The 24535-nt window shown below is 46.2% G+C and overlaps 2 protein-coding genes across 2 annotated transcripts; one reads left to right on the top strand and one right to left on the bottom strand.

Annotated features, from left to right (window-relative positions):
* Window positions 1–5675: 5675 nt before the first annotated feature.
* On the top strand, window positions 5676–12170 carry LOC119432542 (uncharacterized). The gene is given in 6 exon segments (XM_037699707.2): window positions 5676–5971; window positions 6384–6545; window positions 7079–7331; window positions 7456–7563; window positions 10671–11289; window positions 11292–12170. Coding segments are annotated over 6 exon segments (1593 nt in total). The 5' UTR covers window positions 5676–5804; the 3' UTR covers window positions 11576–12170.
* A 2554-nt stretch (window positions 12171–14724) lies between these two features.
* LOC125941297 (uncharacterized) lies at window positions 14725–17017 on the bottom strand. The gene is made up of 4 exons (XM_049658288.1): window positions 16655–17017; window positions 15566–15785; window positions 15100–15257; window positions 14725–14793 (listed from the first exon to the last, which is right to left on the bottom strand). Exons 1-4 carry the CDS (start codon window positions 16850–16852, stop codon window positions 14725–14727), a joined length of 645 nt encoding a protein of 214 aa, XP_049514245.1. The 5' UTR covers window positions 16853–17017.
* Window positions 17018–24535: the final 7518 nt, after the last annotated feature.

Here is a 24535-nt window from a genome sequence, read left to right on the forward strand (position 1 = left end):
TAAAATGTGAAGGCCCTGGCACGTTTTTTAGTCTTTTATTAATTGTTTTCTATTGCCCCGACGCGCGCGCGTGCCCAAAACCCATTAGGCAGCCGAAGTATCAATTTGACCTGCCGAGGATGCGAGCGTCGTATGGATAGCATTGTCGCAAGTAAACAACCGGCGTGCCACTGTTGGTTTGGTAGAAATGCTGGAAAAGGGGTTTGTGTTTAAGTTTCCTCTTAACAGAGTGATGTTTTCTCGCACATTGAAATTACAATCCGACGCCACCGTGTCGGTAGATTGTGGTTAAGTCGTGCTATACCATTTTTCTGACGGATTTCACTGTGAGCAATTCAATTTTTCTTCACTAAGACCTTGCACCACGTGGAGGGCCTGCGCGGTGGGGGTGGTTCGGGGTGATTTTATCCTTCGCTAACACCTTGCGCCGCGCAGAGGATCTGCGCGGTCGGGGTGGTTGTGGATGATTTTTTCCGTCACGGACGCCAACATCAACGCCGGCGCCGGATTTTCTGCGACGTGGGGCCTAACGCTATCGAGTTAATATATAGATCTTACTATCCTCAACGACCCACAAAAACCACGGGTCGCTAATAGTGTGCCCAGAGACACCACGCCAGCTCTCCCTTTGCAAGAACATACCGAGTGTCTGGGAGCAGAACACAGGCGACACGGTCGGCAGCGATCATTACATTTTGGCGCTGACTTTTGAAACGGACGCCAGCAGGGTGACGACGGCCATGGCCCGCATTACGAAGCGGCATAAATGTCGTCACCTACGCGAGTGTGTTGACGGATTCACGGCTCCTACACATATGGTAAGCGCGCGAAAGCTTCACGCGCAGTGCCAACGTCACTACAAGCTGCGACGGCGCATAGCGAAGCTCGAACGGGAGATAGAGGCTCACACCTTTACACTGAAACATCAGCAGTGGGACCAGATCTGCTATAGCTCTACAGCAAGCTGGGCTGCAAGAAGACAGGACACCTGCTTTGACACCTGCTGGATCCCGGCTACACCAAGTCGGCGGCACGCAAGCTGCTGACACAAATAATACACCCATATACATAACCCGGCGCCGACGCGGAGCCGCTTGCGGAGCTCGCCAGCTGGTACACTAACACCCCGAGACCGAGCGACACGCATCTGCCAGACTACGTCGGAGCTCCCAACGAAAAGCTGGATCATGACATTTCAGAGCCAGAGGTCTGCTCTGCGCTGCAAAATCTGCAGACGACGTTAGCGCCGGGCCTCGATGGGGTTGCGAACAAGGCGCTGAGTAACCTCGACGTGAAGTCGGAGGGAGCAATAACCGAATACATGAACGTGTACTGGTGCTGCGGCCGTTTACCTCCTGAGTGGAAGCCCGCACGAAACCAGAACCGGGAAAGAAACTCAACCTAGAGAGTCTTCGCCCCATTTCACTCACCTCCTGCATAAGCAAGCTATGGAGCATGAATACTTTGCCGCTTACAGAACCTTGCAGAGGAACGCGATCTCCCACTACCCACGATGCTCGGTTTTCGGACACACTTGTCTACCCAGGACGTCCTCCTTCAATTACACCACGACCTTTTGTGTGCAAAAGTGTCAATAAGGCTTTTGACAATGTCACTCACGTGACCATGCTGGAGAACTTAGCCGACCTACAACCCGGCGAACGAACCTACAACTACATCAGGTCGTTCCTCACAGGCAGGGCAGTCGAGTTCAAGGTCGGAGACCTGCGCTCACTTCCCATCCGGCTCAGGGACAGAGGCATGCCACAAGGCGCAGCCCTGTCCTATCAAGGCACATCCTGCCTCCGAAACTGAATGAAGACCCCGGACTCAGGAAAACGCTATACGCCGACGACATCACACTCGCGACGTGTGATGGGCCGGACAGCACAGTCGAAGAAACGCTCCAACACGCCACCGTCATCGTCGTGAAACACGTGAAGGCAGCGGGACTAGAACACTCCCAGCACAACTCGAAGCTCCTCCTTATTCGGCCACTCGACCGAAGCAAGCGCAAGTCCTCCCCACCTCACATCACGATACGCGTAAACCAGCAGCCAGTCACCCCCATCGAGCACATGTGAGTATTCTACATGATACTACAGCCGAACCGGTGGAACGGCATCACCGCCGACCCGCTCCAGGTGACGATGAACCTACCATGAGACTGCTACACAGAGTGAGCGCGCGTAAGTAAGGCATGGAAGAGAAGCACCTACTCCAACTCATCCAGGCCTTTGTCATCAGCCGTCTCACCTATGCATTACCATGCATACACTTAAAGAAGACAGAACGACTCGCCTCGACTGCGTTATGTGACACGCATACAAGGTAGCCCTCGGCTTGCCAAGACACACCTTAACAGAGAAACTTCTTCGACTAGAAGTTCACGACACCATCGAAGACATCATTGAGGCACACCGCACATGATCGTGTGCGATGGTTAACCGTCTCCAAGGTAGCAAGAGGGATCGCTGGATCCTCGCTCGAGTGGACGTCAAAGCGTCCCCGACGTGCAGCGACTCCACCACCATCCCATCACACATCAGGGGCGTGTTCGTCATCGAACAGCTGCCCAAAACGACACTCGCCGGCCACCACAATGACAGGAAATAAGCGAGGGCCCAGGCCCTACACAAGACATACGGGACCAACTCCGCTTTGGCGAACGCTGACGCCGCCCAGTACTCTGATCGACCCAATACCTACGCCGTTTCTGCCTTTCCAGACCCAGGACTCAATGCACATACAGCTTCGAGCTCTCTGAGCACTGTCATCCCCCCCAAAACAGAAGAAGCCGCCGTTACGTTGGCCGTGGCCTCAACAGACGCCTGTATAATTAAGAGCGACTCCAAAACTGTTATAGCAATTTTCCGCGACGAATAGTGTCACACACCACATCAAAGATTCCCACAGTCAGTAAACAACAGTGAAGAGCTACGCTTAGTAGAGTTGATATAGGTCCTGGCTGACCAGCGAATACAGAGAACGAAGCGGTCCACCAAGATGTTCGAGGTTTCGTCAGCCGAGCGGTGGACGTTCCCAACCCCGAGATCTCTAACGAAGTCCTGCACTCACATCACCACATAAGCCAACACTACCGTCTTACACGACACACTAGGCCTTCACCACACATTAAACTGAACAAGTGTGAGGAGATCATCTGGCCCAGGTTAGGCACATATTCATACCCGAACCCCTACTCGTACTCGTACATTTACCCCTACTCATACTCGTACATTTACCCGGGCAGAGTAATTCCGTACTGCCACCTGTGCGGCGAGCTAGCTACGCTCACTCACATCCTCTGAGACTGCGATGAGGATCCCCCTTTCCCTAATCTCCTGGCCTCTCCCTCACCTTCATCGTGGGAGGAAGCGCTGCTTAGCTCCAGACCGGACGTGCGACTCCTAGCCGTGGAACGAGCCGAGGAGGTTGCAGCGACGCACCGCCTCGTAGCTATCTGGCCTTCCTGAGGAGCCCATGACCAATTATCCATCTCACCAGTCGTTTGCAGCGCTGCCGAAGGTACCAGGCGTACCCAGGCGCAGTATACTTGCGCATCGGAATATAGTTCCTGTATCAAAACAACGACTCGGATTAGACCCGGATCCGGACGCCTTACTCGTTCATCATATGGTAGCAACTGAGCGAGCAGCGCCCGTTGCCGCTGCGCGTGCTCGGCGCACCTTCTTCTTTATTTGCAACATTTCCGGGCCTTACTGTGTGCTTAATGGCAGGATTAACGAATTTTGTTCTTGATTTGTTTATGGTGCACTACAGCGATACGTGACGTGTTAAGACCTTTCTGCATGCATCTCGTATACCGCAAATTCAGCAGCCGCTCATCAAACGACGCGGTGCGGATGAACACATCTCGAGGAGCATTCGGCCTTGCTATTGGCTACGGAGTCCGGTGGTTTCCACAGTGCTGCGAGCGACTTGTAACATGGAGTATAGCTCCCCACTCTGACGAATAAAGTTGTCTCTCTCGCTCTCTCGCGAAGGCCACGCGCGGACTTCTCGGCAGTGACACTTCATGGCACAGCGTGTACAGAAAGAAGCGCGTTGGAAATGTCCGGCTGCCCCATGTCGCGTTTCCCAGCCATGCATTTCGGAGGCGACGCGCAGGCTTTGCTGTGGCGGTGCATTGTGGCGCCGCCTTGTGGCGCCGAGTTTTGAACACTCGGTGCCACAAGCATCACTTGTTTCAAGGCTGTCAATACGTTATGTCGCTATATTGATTCAATACTAAACGCATTACCGTTGACAGTCAACGTGAGATGGGTGCGGCCGAATTTTATTTCCTCGTAAGCTCTCCGTCTTTGAAATTGGCGAGACATGCTTGTCGCCGCGAGGGAAACAAGTGCCGGAGGAGGAGGGCGCCTGCAGGTGGAGAAAAGAATCGCCGCGTCCACGCCCTTTCCGTTTGTGCTTCGACACTGCGGTGCTCGCTATGAATCTTCGCGGCGTCCATACCCTTGCGCGTAACCAGCATTCACGAAATGAAACGTGAGTGTAAGTTTTTATATTTTTGTTACCATTACAAGAACACCACTTACCTTTGTAAATCTTTGTTGTAGGTTGTCGATTGTAGTGGCTTCGGAAGGTGGTGCTTCTCCCTTCATTTGTTTCCCATAGGCCTCAAGCCACAACTTTATCTTAATGTAAATACAAGTATAGTTAGTTAAGCAGTATGTGAACGTGGTTTATGATACAGAAACATTGCAATCATGATTGTTTTAGTAAGATATCACCATTATTTTGCCTAGGTATGTCAAAGAAAACATCAGATATTGCCGACTTTTTATTTCGCATTCCTGGGCATGTTCTAGCTGCAGTAAGGTATGTGACCGGGTTAGTTGGTCTTCATCCATGATTTTTGACAGCGCGACCGTAGACAAAGGACGGCGAAAGAGGCGGCAGCGCTAGTCTTCGTTTGCCGCCTCTTTCGCCGCACCAATAGGTATAGGCGGCTGTTTCATGACCCACATGACACGCATGTCATGACATTCATGTCATGAGTCCTCAGGAGTCCCTTTAGCTATGTTTAAGATACCTTCAGGCAAAAGCCTTGGTCATGCTCATGACTATGACTTCGACAATAAGCATTTAGCCTTTTCGTAGACTTAGCACCACATCTGAACCCATTCCGTTGGTTTTTGAGTGTTCATCTTTTTTCGCAGTCATTCTTATTATTGCTGTGTCATGGTCATGAATATGACTTCTACCACAATCCTTCAGTGTCTCCTTCACTTAGTGTCCAGTTCCGAACCTATTTCAGTGATTTTTTACATTAATCTTTTTTCGCTGAGTCATCGTCATTTTTGCTCAGTCATGCCCATGATTATGACTTCTACTATCATCCTTTAGGCTTTCCTTCACTTAGTGCCTACGTCCTAACCCCTTCCAGTTGTTTTTAGTGTTAATCGCTTTTTCGCTGAGTCATTGACGTTTTTGCTGAGTAATGCTCATGACTGTGATTTCTACCATCATCATTTAGTGTTTACTTCACTTAGTGCCCACGTCTGAACCCAGTCCAGTGGTGCTCAAGTGGTAACCTTCTTTCGCTGAGTCATTGTCATCTTTGCTGCGTCATGCTCATGACTATGACTTCTACCAGCATCCTTTAGTGTTCCGTTTACTTAGTACGCACGTCCGAACCTATAGACGCCCACACGTCAAGTTTCATCCTAGACGCCAGCGCTCGTTCCTCCCCTGGCGGAGCATTTCACCTCCCACGGGTGTACATTTCCGCCGCTTCCAGAGCTCGCGCAAGCCCGCGTTGCACGCGAAACATTGCAATGGCGCCTCTTCGGAAGCGTGGTAATTACTGTTGTGTTGTTAACTGCCATAACAGCAATGTAAACACGAAAGGGTTGATGCCACCAGTGAGATTCTACCGATTCCCAACTAAATGGTACGAAAAAAGCAGACGACAGGCATGGATTACCGCAGTGCGCCGAACAAAGTAAGTAAACAACTTTTTTTTTTCCCTTTCGCCTGTCTTTAACTTGGTGTGTTGCGTGTTTACGTTGTATAAACAACTTTTGTTGCATGCGCTAGCAGTGGTCGGAGTTCACGCGTGCCGAGAAACTGAATGTGTGCGCGGTGCGTTGAACATGACTAGAGTTCATTTCTGCATCACCACTGCACCGTTCGATCGAGCTACTAGGAGATACACGCCCGCGTCTTGGTCGCGCCGGCATTGGTGAAGCAGAAACAATTACTAGTGCTTTTAACTTATTTCTCTTGACCACTGTTGAAAATTACTATTTTCGCTCCTGTCGATATTATATACTGTAGTGGACGTACTTGTTAAAGTTGTGTACGTATGTCGTATTTGTGCATTGCGGTGATATATTTTGTATATTTCCGCATAGTGCTGATGGAAGTCCGTGGTCGCCAACAGAGACAACACGGATTTGTAGCAGACATTTTGTTGGAAACTGCAAGAATGACAGTAACCAACACCCGTCGTATGTGCCGACCATTTTTCCGGCGGCGTACAAGAAACGGACACCTGACCCAGAAGTGGCGCAGAGGTATGATGGCCTGGGGTGCACAGGATTCAGTGCGCGTTTTAAATCATTTCGCCTCCGTGCCCTGCGAGAATTTGTACCGCGCGTGTCCTTGATAGTTAAGTAAAGCAAAAAATAGAAACTGTGCAGTACTGACTTCAGCCCGCATAGTCGCTGGATTTCAGCGAGTACGGTCGTTAAAACACAATCGAGACAGTCCACGCAGCTAGATTTCAAACCAGAAGATGTCATAATGCAATTTTTGTCTCGGTGCACAAGAACAACCGTGCCTAAAAAGCTGGGCCGTGCAGGAAATTTTCTCGAGGATAGAATTTTCTAGACAGGAAATTTTCTCGAGAATAGAATGCCCAGTCTCCCCCCCTTTGCATGTTCATCACCCCTTGGCTACTCCCCTGCAGCTGTGTCACCGTGGTAAAGTATCTGTGATAGATATGCTAAAAGTTGACTACCATTCAGCTGATGAAAGGACAGACGAAACATAAACCTCGCAATGAATCGCTTGATGTAACCCGTGCCACACTCTTTTATTTTCTTAGGTGGAAACGGCGTTTTGAAAGGGCAGCCAGAACAAATTCTGCGGAGCAGGCTGTGCCGCAGAGTACTCCTCAAGTTGATCCAGCAGTGCAAGATCAAGATACCACTGCTTGCCTGGGCTTCGATGACACACTTCTAAGTGATTTGGAATCACCAGAGATGCCTCTTGCACCCATCAGTGATGATGACCCTCAGCCTTCGGCAGTACCTTGTGAAAGACTAGGACAGGCTCATCCAGTTACACAAGCTGATGCTGTAAGCATACGTTTTTGAGATATCGAATTTGTTTTTGTGTTTACCTGTGATTTCACTCAAGCTGCCTACATTGAGCTTTGCGTTAAATAATTGGCAGTCTCTTTTATTTTTGCAAACCCCGCAGGCATGCCAAACAGAGCCAGAATGCCGAGGAAACCTGATCATCCTCCTGTCAACAACAAACGGGTCTGAGGCATCAACTCAAGTTTCTCACACCGAACAATGTGACAAGGTACAGTCATCACTACACATTTGCTGGGTTTATATCATACTGTGGTGTTGGGTTACATCATAATGGTTGTAGCAATAATTTATCTATGGCAGACCTCGTATGAACACATTGAAGTATGTATTCCTAGTAATAAAAATATTTAGATCACTCTCATAATGGGTAAAAGCTGCCTTTTGTGACCGACATGGCCGATGATTTCATAACACTTTATAGCTAATGCCTTCATATGGTATGTCACATCACCATGCATGTTGCATTAACTTGCCTGAATTCGTACAAAATGTGGTGATAGGCATCATTTATCACCACTACAACGAAGTTCTCACCCGTCATGCAGCCACCACTTGCGACTCTTATCGAAGCACAGATGTATGTAAGAATATTTTATCACATGACATACCATTGTTAATGAAGCAGCAATAATGCTTGGGCTTGCTACACCGATCAATGACGTGGGCCTTTATATGTGACCTCCTACGCCCATGAAGAATAGCCACTTATAAGCAACTTTATTTTCTTAAAATTATCATTACAACTATACAATTAATAAATATGGCCTGAAAGTGCAGCTTACTGCTTGCATATTTGCTAAAGAGGCTACCTACTCATATTTGTGCTGATTGTGTGAAGTCAAGAGCAGCGGCAAGTACACGTGAAGTGCAGCCTGTAAGCTAACTTGTCAAAAAGCCCACCTGTACAAGCATCCATTAGGGGAAGAGGGACAGGAGAGGACTTGTACCACCGAACGCCGAGTTACCTCTGCCACTTCACCCCTAGAAGCATCCTTCTCTGCTTCTCTCTCTCCCCAAACAATGATGGGCTGTTAAGAGCAAGGGGATGGAGAGAACAGCACACAATTTTTTTCAAGGGATGTTTGCCGCTGAAACTTTGTCACTGGCTAAGGGTGGCTCTGTTGTAGCTCTAAGTTTACTAAGTTGAGTATAACATGACTGGTAATATTTACATAACATGAGCCAACACAGATTGACTAATAAAGCTTGTTGCTGGGCTAGTCGGTTCATGTTATACCTTAGACCATATCCTATCCACAGAGTGATCCATAGAGTGATAAAGCTATTTTGAAACACAGATCATGTTCAGAAAGTCAGAAATATATTCAATGCTGCTAGTCACTCAGTTGTACCTTAGACCATATGGTCGCTTAGCTCAAATAATGAAGGAGAGACGGAGTCAAGGGGAGCGCCAACTTTCGACTGTTTATTCATTTCTTTTTTCACTTATTATATATGCGCAGACATGCTCAGCATACAGAAAACCATTTATCAAAAATCTTTTTCCACTTGCAACAAAGAAACTGACGTATCACTGATACATGATGGCGCACGTGCCTAAATTTGAAAGGCCTCTAACAACTCACGTGCCGTGGCGTCCTTGCTTTTACCCAGAATCCGCACCTTATCCAGACGTGGCTGGCAATCATGTTCAGTTCAGTTTATTTCCTTAAAGGCCCCTTTTCAGGGGTGTTACATAAGGGGTGGGGTACGTCATGCAGCGAAAAATTCAACGTATTGACCAATGGGAATGATATTTCAAAAATGGTAGGTACACTGTGCAAACAAACACACATGTGAACTGCAGTGGTACGACAAATGTGCTCCATCTTTACCTTTTAACGAAAGTTCGTGTTCCCTTGCACGGTTGTTAACGCACCTTCCCGTCTGGCCGACATAAGTCAAGCCATGATAAATGGCAATCTCATAAACGACTCCTGTGGCACATTTCATATACGGCATGACGTGCTCATTATTGCAGCCACTTTTTTTGCTCCCATCAGACAGTATGCGCAGGCAGAGCTGACTGAGCTTGCGTGGCGCAGAGAAAACAATTGGTACCCCGTGCCTGTTTGCAACCTTCTTCAGGTTGTGGGCAACTCGGTGCATATAGGGTATGACCACTGGTCTTACCATACTCTGCGCTTGCTGCACCCTTGTGCTTAGTTGATCGCGCTTGAATTTTAGAAGCAGGGACTCTGAGACGGCGACAAGTAGTGTGCGGGGGAACCCAGCCAAAGACTGGCGATCCAGTTGGTTTTGAAAGCTCCTCTGTAAAGCGTGAGAGCACAACCGTACAAAAGCAGACTCAAGGCAGTGTTTAGCAATGGCCCTCTTAACAGTCTTTAAATGCGCTGTATCATAAGGCAGCAATTCCTTAGTGGTCTGAGGCGAGTAAAGCCAACAGGCACGACCCTTCTGCAAAGTGATGTTAAGATCTAAAAACGGTAAAGAATTGTGAACAGGTAATTAGTGAGTAAAAACGGAACCCTGCCCGAGGCGGCAAAAGGCCGCTAAAATGTCATCGATAATTAGCTGACATGAGGTAGTCATTTGAGGTTTTAAACCAATTAAATTTTAAATACCCCCGCCCCCTTGATAAAATGTTCGTGCAAGCATGGTCGATACTTGATAAAAACAAATTGCAAAGCACTGGAGTGACACACGAGCCTATGCATATGCCTTGTCGTTGTACATAAAAATCTCCATTAAAATTGATGAAGGTGACCTGTAGATAAACTCCAACACGAACTATCTTAAGAAGGTAAACATGGAGCACATTTGCCGTCCCACTGGTGTTTACATTATTGCGAGCCACGTCTGGATAAAGTGCGGATTCTGGGTAAAAGCAAGGAGGTCACGGCACGTGAGTTTAAGTTAGAGGCCTTTCATATTAAGGCACGTGGGCCATCATATATCAGTGATACATCAGTTTCTCTCTTGGAAGCGGAAAAAGATTTTTTGATAAATGGTTGTGATTCGCACAATGTGCGTATGATGTTTTTTCTGTATGCTGAGCATGTCTGTGCATAGATTATAAATGAAACAAGAAATGAATAAACAGTCGAAAGTTGGCGCTCCCCTTGACCTCGTCCCTCCTTCATTATTTGCGCTAAGCGACCGTATAGTCAAAGGCATAACAGATTGACTAGCAGCTATGAAGACATTTCTGAACATGATCTGTGCTTCAAGATAGCTATATCACTCTGTGCATAGGCTGGAAATTCTACATTGTTCTTAAAATAGTCACTTAGAAGTTTGTAAAAAATTTGCTTATTAAGGCAGTATTTGAAAAGTTTTCTGTTGCTTTTGTAGGTCACTGGGACTGATGGAAGCTGGAAGAGGAAGTGTGAATTCTTTGGATTTGAGACACTTAAGCAAAAGGAGACTGCTTTGCGAGATATATGCGGAGTCACCATACAGGTCTTTAGTCTTTTGCTCAATGTTCTGCCACGGCCCAGCTACCGAAGCACAGACATGACCCGTGAGGACAAGCTTTGTCTTTTCTTGGCCAAGCTTAAGCTTGGGATAAGCTTCAGTGCTTTAGCTGTGATTTTCGGAGTGGCTGCATCAACTGCATCCAGTTCATTTATAAAAACACTTGACATACTTAGCGCAACCTTGAAGGAGTGGATATTTGTGCCACCAAGAGCTATCATCAAGCAGTGCATGCCACAGCCATTGAAAGATAATTACCCAGATTGTACATTTATTATCGACTGCACAGAAGGTCGAACTGAAATGCCAGCAAAGCCCGACTGCCAGCACATACTCTACTCTAATTACAAGGGAGGCTATACATTGAAAGTCCTTGTTGGTATAATTCCAAACGGAATGATAGCCTTCATGTCAGCGGTATATGGTGGGCGGCAGACTGATTCCTTTATTACCCAGGACTCTGGTTTTCTGAACCTTGTACAAGAAGGCGACATTATCTAGGTTTTCCGCGTATCCGGACAGATGTAAAGGACAAAGGTGGTGTCATTTTGATGCCTCCCTTTAACTCGGGAGGTGGCCAACTTTCTCAAGAAGACATGGATGCAACATATAAAATTGCATCTGTGCGTATCCATGTCGAGCGGGTTATTCGCAGACTGAAAGTGTACAGGATCCTGCGCAACACAGTGCCCTTGACTTTGGTGCCGCACATGGACAAAGTGTTCTCGGTATGTGCTGCCTTGGTCAACATGCAGCCACCGATAATTCGAAAGAAAGAATAAGTGCATTGTTTGTAATACTTTGCAAGCGAGTTTTGGATGCAAAGGGAATTTAACACATAAATCAAGATTACCAGTGTTATGTCTTGCACACATGCTAGTGGAGTCATCATCATCATTAGCCTATATTAATGTCCACTGCAGGATCAAGGCCTCTCCCTGCGTTCTCCAAATTACCCTGTCTAATTGCTCTAGCTGCTTCCAACTTGCGCCTGCGAATTTCCTAACTTCATCATCCCACCTAGTTTTCTGCCGCCCTCGACTACGCTTTCCTTCTCTTGGTATCTATTCTGTAACTCTAATGCTCCACCGGTTATCCATCCTACGCAATACATGGCCTGCCCAGCTCCATTTTTCCCTAGGCAAGTATAAAGTGACAAATGTGGCATCGTGATGCACCGGCACATTTCCGTTTCTAAATTTTCAACGATTTCTCATGTAGTTCATTCATCTGTGAGGCGTTTTTAGTTGTGTGCTGGGTGCACAGCATGATTGAGTTAGGTTGTGGTGCCCTGCAATATTTGTCTCTACTGTATACACAATTGTTTTTGTTTGCATATGTATGGCTTATGCCTTCAATAAAGATTTCATTTACCAGTGCAGTCACCCTGTCCTTCTCTGACCTTTGCCAGATATTGTACCTCGAACCCCGAGGTGGACATTGAACAAAACTAGCCAGCTTGTCATCTGCTATCCTTTTAACCCTCTTGAAAATCACATTGCGTGTACCTTGATGTATTGTTTTTCAGGTATTGGCAAGCTTCTAGAATAGACAAACAATGGGATTATTGGGTCTACGTTTTTATTTTTGTCATAGGAAAGAACGTTTTATGAAATGCTGTAACCTGTAGAATTCCAAGCACAGTGCATTCTTGCAATGCTAAATATGTGCAGTAATGTGATTTTTAAGACAAAAGCCAATGTTTATGTGACTTGATTAAAAAAACTATGCCACGCGCAGGTAGCAAATGTAAACTGGCATCCGCAACAACATATTTGCACTAAAAATACAGCATGTAAGCATGGTATGTTGCCCAGCATCATAAGTTCACGACACCACATTTTTATTGATTTCACATACTTCAAACTAAACGCATAAAGGTAAGTACATTCAGAAACATTAAATTGCATTAAAACATAGCATACAAAAGCAACTGCCCTGTCCAAAAGAGTAATAAAATATTGGATATAGACTAGATACATAGTAAAATCAAACAGGCACTGTACTTTCATTTTCAAAGCTTTGGCCCACTGAACAGGTAGTAACATAAGCATAAACATATATTATTCGAGTTTTTATACCTGGATGGTCCATCCAGGTATAAACTTTAAAAATATCACAAATAATAAAATAGATAACTGCACATATTTTCTCCCGCCACGTGAGGCCACTAAACATTGCATGTAGGCTAGACACGTTACCATATTGGAGACACTGTATTCATATTTTCAAAGCTGTGGCATAGCCATGCCATCTCAACCGGTATTAATGTAGACCTAAGCACTATATGGATGCAGTACACCTTATAAACATCAGAAATTATAAATACTAAAGTTTTCTACAGGACAGTGTGACACAACTATATTGCATGTAGACTAGACTCACAAATCTTTATGAAGGCACTGTATTCACATTTTCAAAACTCGGGCATGTCCCATGCCAACTTGTAGGTAGTGACAGTAGAAAACACACTCTCACACTTCGTCTACCAGTATGCAGCAAACAAAAACATCACACATGGCAGAAATAAATAAATGCATGTTTCATCCAGAATTGCGTGGCACTAAAATATTGCTTGTAGACTAAACACACCACACATACAAATTAAAATAAAAGCACTGCACTTTCGAAGCTCTGACAATAAATGACTGCACTTTACAACATTCCAACTTTTAAAGTGCATATACCCCTAAGCATTTTTTTAAAGCGAACTGAAAATATCACATTGTGAGAACATAAACATTTTGCGGACATGATGCCAGCAATACTTCACAGAATGCCTCTTTAAAATTCTGGACCTAAAAATCAAAACTCACGCGATGGAAACAGTTAAAATAATATTAAAACAGAGCAGGCACAAAGAACTTGAAATAAAAATACTCCATTTTAGGGATGAGCTCCCACAAAAACGCTTCATCCCTCTTTACAGCAACTATTACACACTGATCTTGACTGTACACAAAGAACAAAGCTTTCTGCAAATTAAGAACATACATTTGGACCTGCAACTGAGTGTAGTATTGGTGTGACTTTCTTAATTCAATTTTGTCATCAATGAATATCAAATATGGAAGCTCACAATGCCGTTCTTCGTATCTGATAAATGGTGTATCCTTGAATTTATATGTGCACTTGATTTCAATCAGGACAGTCTCATTAGCAAGCTGTACAAGTCCGTCGGGGCTGCAGCACAGCCAAGGTTGCTCAGGAAGAACCACCAGTCCAGTCTAGAGAATACAGATATGACAATGAGGTTTGGGAATACCGCTATATGCAGAATATAATTTTTGCACCTTCAGACTCACACTGGCAGCCACCTTGAGGCATTTATATAATAGACCACTGTCGGAGGACCTCTTGCTAGGCGCAGGGCCACAGAGTTGTCAGACAACAGAGGCAATGCGTGCTTTTTCACGCTTCTTAGGCGACACGGGCCTGGACTCACGCTTGTGATAATCATCTGTGCAATGTGTCCTTTCACCTAGTTCCTCCCATTATCATCCCCCATTGTGACCCTCTTTTTTCCCCTCCTCCCCTTCCCTTACGTAGAGTAGCAGGCCAGATGCTCCATATTCCGGCCGACCTCTCTACTTTTTCACATCAATAAACTACTTCTTCTCTTGCACCTTCAGTGCTTTACATAAAAGGAAGGAGTCCTACCTGCACAATTCTTGCTCCAAGCCTTCTCTCCAGGTCCTCTCGTGCTGTGCCTTCAGTTGTAATTCCTGCAATGATATTTTTTGACAGTACAATACAAAATCAGTACTAATGGTTTTGTGTATAACCCAATAAAGGCACTTCAGACTAGCCAAGGCCAAAATTATTCTTTCCATTTTGGTAGTGTAAAGTGAAAAACGCACCATAGCACATGGCAGCACTCTTGTAGGAGCTGGATTTCAGGAATTGCTGAGCAGCTTTCTGAAGCCCTTTGTCATCCCTTTTTGTCCGAATCAGGTGTGCTTTGGTACTGCTGATGCGAAGCCTCCTCTCCTGATGCCATCTGCATATTGTGAAACATGAAATATGTCACTCCAGCCCATTGTGTGCACTCCAACTCTAAAATTTAATTCCTTACATACCGTGTACAGCTTGATTGTCCTTGTGTCAATAAAGCTAATTGACATGGGCTTTGCTCAAGAGTGACCTTTTCTTGATACTTTTCCCTGTGATCACTTTTCATTTCCACCAAAAAATCTCTTTGCTGGGTTGTCCCATCCTCCATCACATTCAGAAGATGGTACACAGGCCGGTGTGACATTTGTTTGAGAAGGTTCTCAAGGGTGTCTTTCTCTGCGGCCTTTGATACCTGCTCAACAACAGTGTCGAGCACCTCTCTGCAAGTAACCTCATCAGCACTGAGCTGCATCAACTCGAGCACTTCCTTTAAGGGGCAGTCAATCTCGGGGTAGCTCATCAGTGTTGTTCTTGGCACAATTTTGATGTCTGGAGCTGTTGATTTCTTACCTGTTGCACAGATTAAGAGACAACAGGCAGCATATATTGACACATTTTGGTTCCAATGTCGATGTGTACATAGTCAGTTTAATATTATAAAACTCAACACTAAGACACCTTAAGGTTGAATAGACTGAGCATAGCAATGTCTACCAATAAAATACATGTTCTAAATTACCCAAAAACAAAATTATATTCCCAATTATAGGTCAGTGACGTGTTTGTATTCTCCAGTCAGAGCCTTTTTCCTACTGTGAGCAAAGGTATTTTTATGTTGCTCCACATTGCTGGTGAATGTTGTCATGCAGCAAACTTACGAAGCACTACGTCTGATAAGTGTTGCGATCTCTGCATCCGGGGCTTTGCGCTGGGCTTTCCCCACTGCTGAGGTCGGCTTGTGCAGCTGTCCTCCTCATAGCTGTTGATGTAGAGGCATACGGCCACTGCATGCTTGCACTGACCCCGTACACCAGCAATGCAAGTGCACTTGCCGCAGGAAATGCGAAGCTCTCGTTTCAGGGGGCATGACCATGACAGCTGCGAAAAAGGAAAAGTGCATTGGCCGTTGTTGTACGCATATTAATTTTCTAGCACAAAGACACAGTGAACTAGCTCTTACTGTGTGAGCAGTCATAGCCCAGTCACGCGGTCCACTTTCGATCGCGACCAAGATAAAATTTCTCGACAGCGATTAGCTCTTTCCCGCTGATGGCGCAAATTAACCAATCGCGATTGAAGAACTTGATCGCTATCGAAAGTGCACCGTGTGACTGGGCTATCAATCAAGTTCGCGAAAAAGAAGTGTGACCGTAAAATAGCACATACGGAATCATGATACCGATGTGTGCCATACGTTACCGAAAAAATGACAGGCTAACTGACGGCGTATCGCATATGCACTTGGATGGGTGCTAGTAAGGTTAAATATCTCAACTAAAAGCTGTCACTGCGTCAGGGACGCTTATTAGGAAGCTTTATCTCGGGCCCAACTCCGATGCCGCTCATTTAAGTACATGTAAAACGCGGAAACGCTTTTCTGAGATAACCCCTGAATCGATTTTAATGAAATGTGTTGCAAACAGAATTTCGATTAAGGGCCTGAATTTAAAAAAAATTAAATATTTCCGCGCCTGTACTTCGATGAATAAGGTACAGGTGCGGCAATATGCAAGTTTGAGAAAAATGGAAGCACGAAGTTTACAAACTCGTAGCTCTGCGCCAAGAACAGGTATCGCAGTTGCAACAAACCTCATCACATTTGGTGCAGTAGTTGCCGAGAAAACCGATTTCTCCTTTTTATGTATTTAATTAGGAGCCCCTGAGACCAAAATCGAGAGTGCGCCGTACACACAGCAAACGAAACAAAACAGGAATGTAATTATGAATGTGCGGAACATTGTGCTTACCTCTAACTCCACGTCGTAAACAACGTCGTCCTTGACTTGCGAAACGCACTTCCCCTTGGCGAGGACGATGTCGTCTCCGACGAACTGCACTGCGTCAACTACATGGCTAAGCAGAAGTTGCCCTTTCGCCACATTGCAGCCGCGAAAATAGTTGTCCACCGCACAGATCTTCTTGAAGGCCGATCTAAGCGTGAACATCGTGCACGTGCGCGCTATGAGACCTGCGCAAACACGTTCAGTGCAGCAGGCAATCGAGGCGGTGTGAAGGAGAGACAGGAGAGGGTGTACACCCGCTTGTTGAGATTTTTCACCGCATGCGGCGCTCACGCCAGCGCGCCAGCGCCACTCGGCGGTGCCGTTGTTGTGTATTTCAGTGGTTTTTGAGTGTTAATATTTTTCGCTCAGTAATTGTCATTTTTGCTCAGTCATGGTCATGACTTCGGCTTCTAGCATCATCCTTTAGTAATTTTGTTCACTTAGTATCCACGTTTGAACCCATTCCAGTGGTCATGTCAGATTCATGTCATGGCATATCATTTATGTTCGTCATTTGCTCTTGTCATAGTATGCCAATTTTGGTACATAACAAGTTAACGAAACGACCATGAATGCACAAAGATGTAGGCGGATAGATAGATAGATAGATAGATAGATAGATGGATAGATAGATAGATAGATGGATAGATAGATAGATAGATAGATAGATAGATAGATAGATAGATAGATAGATAGATAGATAGATAGATAGATAGATAGATAGATAGATAGATAGATAGATAGATAGATAGATAGATAGATAGATAGATAGATAGATAGATAGATAGATACCGTCGAAGTGGCAAATGTTCGCCAAAAAATGCTTCGCATTTTAATATTGTGTCAAAGAGTGATTATCGCTAGCCACTCCCCCATTCTGTAGACCGTCAGAAAACGTTCAGCTTGAAACATTTTTGTGTGGCCCATGTTTCGGCGCATTCATTCAAGCGTGCGCCAATTCACGTATTTTTGATGCGTTGGCGATAAAGTGGGCGTAAGTTTGATGTTGAGTTTGGGTGGATGTGAATAACAACGTGTGAGAAATCACATCGGTAAGCGGCGCTACTCCCTTTGTCACCGTATGATCAGCAGAAGTGATCGTAACAGCGCTGGCGGATGAGTTAAATTTTGACTCCTCCAGGAAAGACGTGCATCGCGAAGGCCCGGCAACGGAGGCATTATTCAGCATCGGCCAGTGGACTCGGTCACACATGTTTATGCCATTTCTTAATATGTCAGTCGCTATTATTTAATCCAACTACAGCGCACAACTACCGTCTACCGCTCCACATATTGCAGTATCAATAGAGCACAATGCGTTAGCGAACTCCCAGTTGCATTTCCGACAGGTGATCGCACAGTAGCAGGGCAGAAGCGGTAATGGTTTCATCCAAGCGCTTCCTTCCTTCTTTGACAAGTCAGAGCTCTGCGCCACCAGGTGGCCGCACGATACAGGTTGCTACGTTTAAGCCTCCAAGGCCCCAACGTCCCAACGCCCGAACGATAAGCCCGCCTGCCTTTACCAGATTGCCGGAGAAGCTAAACCTCTCTATTAAAGGCATAAACACCGTCGCCTTCAACGCCCTTGTTAGCCAATACCCTGCTACCATCCATGATGTGATCACTACTTGCCTGCGACTGGACGAACTCCAGTCCCTTCGGCTATGCAACGATATTTCAGACATTCGTCTCCCTGCGGCCATTGACTTCCGCACGCTGTTCCGCGACATCGTTCGTGAACAGCTTCACGGGCGTTGTACTTCCGGCGCTCCGGAAAATACCGTACCTTCCTCACAGACCGGCTTGCACGACATCATTAGGCAAGTGATCACGTCCGCTTCGCGTCTACCGTGCTCTGACGGCTCCTGCTGTTGTCATGCAGCGCTCTCTTCAGGCACTACCGCACCTCTGCCTCCGCCAGGAGACCACACTCCAGTGGCGTCATTGTCACGACCAGTGCGTGTACAGTGTTGCTACACCATTCCGCGTCCTACCCGACCCGTTTGCTATTACTGTGGCTATCGAGGGCACATCTCCCGATTTTGTCGAAGGCGTCAACAGGATGAGTAACGTGGCTGTGCTCCTGTTGAAAGTACAGGCATGCGTCCCGCATTGGGCTATCAGCGCACGTCCTACTGCTCTACATATCACCGCTCACCTCCTCCTCCCTACGTGACTAATAGGCCTGAGAATTCTCGTGAATCTCACCACAGGCCACCTTGTCCACGTCGTCGTTCAGTGTCGCCTCTCCGGTCCGCTTCTCATGCCACGAGCGCTCACTCGGAAAGCTCCCCGTTGCAGAGAAAGCTGCAACGACTTGACAGCATAGAATTCCTCCAGCGCGACTGTCGAACTTATTGTCAGTGTTTGTAGAAGGTGTACGTGTTGAAGCTCTCGTTGGCGCAGGCACTGCCATTTCGATTATTCGTGTAGACTTTTGTTCCAGCCTCCGAAAAGTGACAATGCCATACTCCGGCCCCTCTCTCCGCTGAGCGACCAACGCTATTATTCGTCCAATCGCGGAGTGTACTGTTCGTGTCTCCATAGACGGAATTCAACGCCACATTGTTTCTGCGATCTTTCGTATGTGTGCCCATGGACTCATTTTGGGGTGGGACTTCTTATTTTCTGCGTCCGCTTCTATGTATTCTCAGCGCTTCATACAGCTAGATACCATCGGCTATTCTCTCCCTAAGCATGAAGAATGCACTTGTTTCGTCACCTCCTCTGATTACATTCTTTGGCCATCTAGAGAAGAGACCATAAGTGTCAACTCCAACAACATCGTGGGTAGCGACGTGTTCATTCTATCCTACGTCTATACCCTATCTCGAGGGACTCTGATTACTCCTGGCCTTATTCGCTTCTCTGAGGAGTCTGCATTGCTTACCACCTAAAAAATCAAACTCCCGAACCCGAAATGCTGCCCCGTACATCAACCCTCATTTGCGCTATTGATACTCGTCCAGTTGCTATTGTCGCCCTTTAGACAGTGCCACCAGAGTCAAGATCACTGCCAAGCAATGCCTCTTTCACAGCATTGTCGGCCACCATAAGCCCTGACCTGACACCTGCCCAGAGTAAAGGCCTCCTAGACCTATTGAGCAAAGAGCGCTCCTTGTTCGACGTCAATTCGCCCGTCCTCAGTATGACTACCACCGCTACTCACCAGATACAGACTAACGGCTCCCGCATTGTTCACCGAAGCCCACATCGCGTGTCTCTTACAAAGCGCAAATTCATCAAAGAAAACGTATCGGACATGTTTCGACAAAATATCATACCTCCTTCCTCTAGTTCTTGGTTGTCCCGAGCTATTCTAGTCCAGCAGAAGCTTCAGTGGATTTTTGCGTCGATTACCGTGCGCTGAACAAAATCACGCGCATGAGGTTTACCCCCTACCACGGATAGACGATCCACTAGATTTGCTACATGGCGCCGAATATTTTTCTAGCCTTGACCTTAGATCAGACTACAGGTAAATGCCAATGTCCGCATCCGAGAAGGAAAAAAAATGGCATTTTCCACCCAGATGAGGTTTACGAGTTTAATGGACTCTACAATGCGCCTGTCACCATCGAACGCACGATCAAAAACGTATTGCGTGGATTGAAATGAAAGACTTGCCTGCGCTATTTAGACGACATTGTAGTATTTTCAACCACATTCTCACAGCATCTGCAACGTCCTGATGAAGTCCTCACCTGTCTGGAAAACGCTGGCCTACAGCTCAACACAAAAATGTGCAGTTTCGCCAACAAGACCATCAAGGTTCAGGGGCACTTAGTCAACAAAGAAGGTATTCGACCGGACGCTGAGAAGCCTGCCGCCGTCCACGAATTTCGCAGTCCGCTGCGTCAAAAAGACCTGCGTAGTTTTCTCGGACTTGCTTCTTACCTCCGGCGCTTCCTATGCAACTTCGCTGCCCCTGCATCGCCGCTTCTTCAACTCTCCCTTCGTTTGGTCCGACGAATGTTAACCTGCTTTCCTGGCTTTGAAACATGCCCTGACGTCGGACCCGGTGCTGTGCCACTTCAATCCTAGCACGTCTACCATCCTTGACACTGACGCTACCAGGCATGAAATCAGTGCCGTTCTACAGCAACGTGACAACGCCTTCCGCGGAAGAGTAATTGCTTACGCTAGTCGCAGTCTAACCGCTGCAGAGAAGAATTACACCATAACCGAGCAAGGGTGTTGTTGCTCTTGTTTGGGCAGTGCAAAAATTTCGTCCTTATCTTCACGGCCGCCATTTTACAGTCGTTACCGTCCATAATGCACTGTGCTGGCTTTCATCGCTAAAGAACTTATCGGGTCGCCTTGGTCACTGGATGCTTCGCTTACAGGAGTATGATTTCGATGTCATCTACTAGTCAGGCAAGGAGCATCAGGACGCCGACGCTCTATCTCGCTACCCTCTACCGAACTATGATGCCTCACCTTCACCTCTTCGTACTAGCGTACATCCGGAGTCCTCTTCAACGGTTTTACCCATCGCAACGCTCGACTGGCTAAAACCCGACAGCCCATCGGTCCTTGTGTCTCACCCAGTTGTCGACCTATATTGCCGAACTATTCTCGAACGTATGGAAGGTTCATCTTCACCTCCGAACGCCCGACTTCTTCGACAACTTAAACAAATAAAGCTGCACGTTGGGGCTTTATATGACTACATTTATCATGTCTATGGCAACAAACGGATCCCTATCATACCGCGTTCTCTGCAACGTCAGGTGCTGGAAGCCTTTCACCATCATCTGACGGCCGGTCATCTAGGCTACCACAAGACTTACAACAGAATACGAAGTCGTTGATCATGGCCGGGTCTCTTTAGCCGTTGCGAAGTACGTCGCATCCTGCGTCCATTGTCAAAGCCGCAAACGACCGACAACAGCTCCTTCTGGCTTTTTGCAACCTCTTCTTTTTCTCGCTTCGCCTTTTGAAGTCATTGGAATAGACTTGTACGGCCCTCCTCCCACGACCTCAAATGGCAATCGTTGGATTGTGACGGCCGTTCATCATCTAACACGCTATCTCGAAACAGCCTCTCTCCAAGCGGGGACTGCCGCTGAAGTCGCCAATTTCTTTCTTCGCAACATTTTTTTTACGCCATGGAGCTCCGCGCTTTCTCCTTAGTGAGCACGGCGAAGTCTTCCTCTCTTCTATCCTCACCGAATTTCTGCGCGCCTCAAACACCATTCACAAGACGACTTCCAGTTACCATCCGCAGACCATAGGCTTGACGGAGTGTTTCCACTGTACCCTTGTCGACATGATTGCAATGTACATCTGCCCCAGCTACACAAACAGGGCAGCAATCCTGTCGTTCGGGACATTCCCTTATTACCCTGCTGTGCAACGTATCACCGGCTCTTCTCCCTTTTTCGTCGTCTATGGGCGCTCACCAAGTTTCGTTCTGGATGTATCGTTCGTTTCGACTCTTGTACCTGCAGCAGCTCCTTCCTCAGAACAATTTTTCTCGCCTCATGGGCTGCCGTCATCTCGCCCGCGTTAACACCGGCATCTCCCAGGCAGCTCGGAGGACTCGCTACGACTTGCCTCGCCGTACTGTGACTTTTTCTACTGGTGACGAAGTTATTCTTTGGACTCCTGTGTGTGTTCCCGTCTTATGTGAAAAGTTCCTCGCTCGATTTATTGGACCTTACACGGTCATTGAGCAGACATCGCCTGTTAATTAACGCGTCTCACTCCTTAGAACGCCGTCCGATCACCGTTGCCGTGGGACTGAAATAGTGCATGCCTCTTGTTGGAAACCATATTGATACGGAACAGCCGCCGCCACAGTGTGGCTACACTGAGCAGGAGGGAAACGACGGGTTACCGCTGGATATAGCGTCGCCATTTTAACCTCCGTTATCTTCCCTGTAAATAAAGTGTAAAAAGCCTTGGGCGTCAGTTGGTGGAGGTGCGGGGTATCGATCCCAGTACCTCTCGCATTTCATGACACGCCCGCGCGGCCAGGCGGCTGCTTCCATAGCGTGAGGGAATTTGTGCGAGCGCAACATATGCCTGACATTCAGCTTCATCATCTGTACATATCATCATTCATTGTACATCTTCCTCATGTGCATATATAAATCAGCTGCAAAGCTTCATCTTCGTGTGGCAGCACAAGCTCGGCTGTAATAAAGCTGTTCCTTATAATATTCATTTATTCAGTTTTATTATTTTTTCTTTTATTATTCCACGAGCACCATTTTCTGCCGCTACATTTATACTCTCTTTCAGAGAGACGATAGTTCACTGACCTCTAGCGGGGAGCGAATTGCGGAGCTTTTGGATAAGTGGAATTTACAACAGCGCGAGAAACGGAACAGAAGTAAAAGAAGGACACATACTGCAGAGCTATCATAAGCACTGCAAAGCCGCTTCGATATAAATAAATAAATAATAAATAAATAATAATAAATAAATAAATAAATAAATAAATAAATAAATAAATAAATAAATAAATAAATAATAAATAATAAATAAATAAATGTACATTTCCGTCTCTTGTGTGTGAGATACGGCAAAAATTGATGGCAGGAGAAGGTGCTCTCTCGCAGTTGGAACAATCTCCTGCGACCCACGCAGAAACATTTACACAGTAATACACACCTTGCTTTTGCCATTTCAATAGTCGCCATTCGCATGTATGAGTACATTTTGTTGTTACTATATCATTATAATTTAGAGAATACACACTAAGTAACTTACGATCGATTGGATCAATATATATATATATATATATATATATATATATATATATATACCGACGAAATAAAAGCAAAAGAACTGTTAATAAAAATATATGGAAAGTATAAGCAGGAGAACGAGCAATATAATTCACACAGTCCCATCTAAATGCCGCTTATCAGGCTCGAATTTGCTCATTGGCCTTGGGAAGTGCCAGATGCAGTTCACTTCCCCGGACGCCAGCGTGTCATTGCATGTAAGCGTCGGCATAGGATTAGCCAAACGCTTTCACGTGATACAATAATTTACCGAGATCCAATTGGCTAGGACAACGTAAGAGGTTAGATTGAGTCAGCGCTTGGCAGATAAAAACAGGAGCACTATTCAGTAGCGCTGTCACCTTAAGCTCGCCGAAGCACCATTCTGACCTCCAACTTTCTCAGTCCTGGTCACTGTTGGCTTGCGTCAGATTCATTTAAGCTCGCACACAATGTCATATTGGAGTGTCAGCTTGTAAATTGCAATAGTCCGCAGAACAATACTCGACGATGGAATCCCTCGCTTTTTCTTTCGACTAGTCCTTGTCGGCGTTTGAGCCAAGTTGTCAAGATATATTTGGCCATCAAGAACTAAGGTGACGTGGACGCAGAGATCGAACTAAAGCCATGTGGCATTTCCCTGCACCTTAACTTTAAGATTGATTAAATTATATCGGATATCTCAATATCATGCTACTAAAAAAGGAAATACATCATCTACGATGAGGTAATAAAACGCACTGCATGGAGAGATACGATCGCATGTGCCACTGACCCACTCGTTTTGAAGCTTCGTAAGTGTGATGGTGGCCTGTTCCAAATCACTCTCCTTTATGTCTGGTTTAACTAATTTCACGGTCTCATTAATGTCCGATCCTTGCGGAAACCTTATGCCTAGAGGGAATATCTGAAAAAAAAGCAAAGAATTGTCAGCAGCTATGTCACAAGAGGCTAAGCTTGTTAAATGGTAAGCGAAATAAATTCATTTTATATTCGTTGTCTGGCACCCTGTTCCGCAAGTTATTTCGAGAGCAGATGGTCGAAATAAATGGTATTGTACTCATGTACTGAAGCACTCATGGCACTAAATTTTTATTGGCAGATTCGT

The sequence above is a fragment of the Dermacentor silvarum genome, chromosome 11 (genome assembly GCF_013339745.2).
Source record: "Dermacentor silvarum isolate Dsil-2018 chromosome 11, BIME_Dsil_1.4, whole genome shotgun sequence".
Lineage (NCBI taxonomy): Eukaryota > Metazoa > Arthropoda > Arachnida > Ixodida > Ixodidae > Dermacentor > Dermacentor silvarum.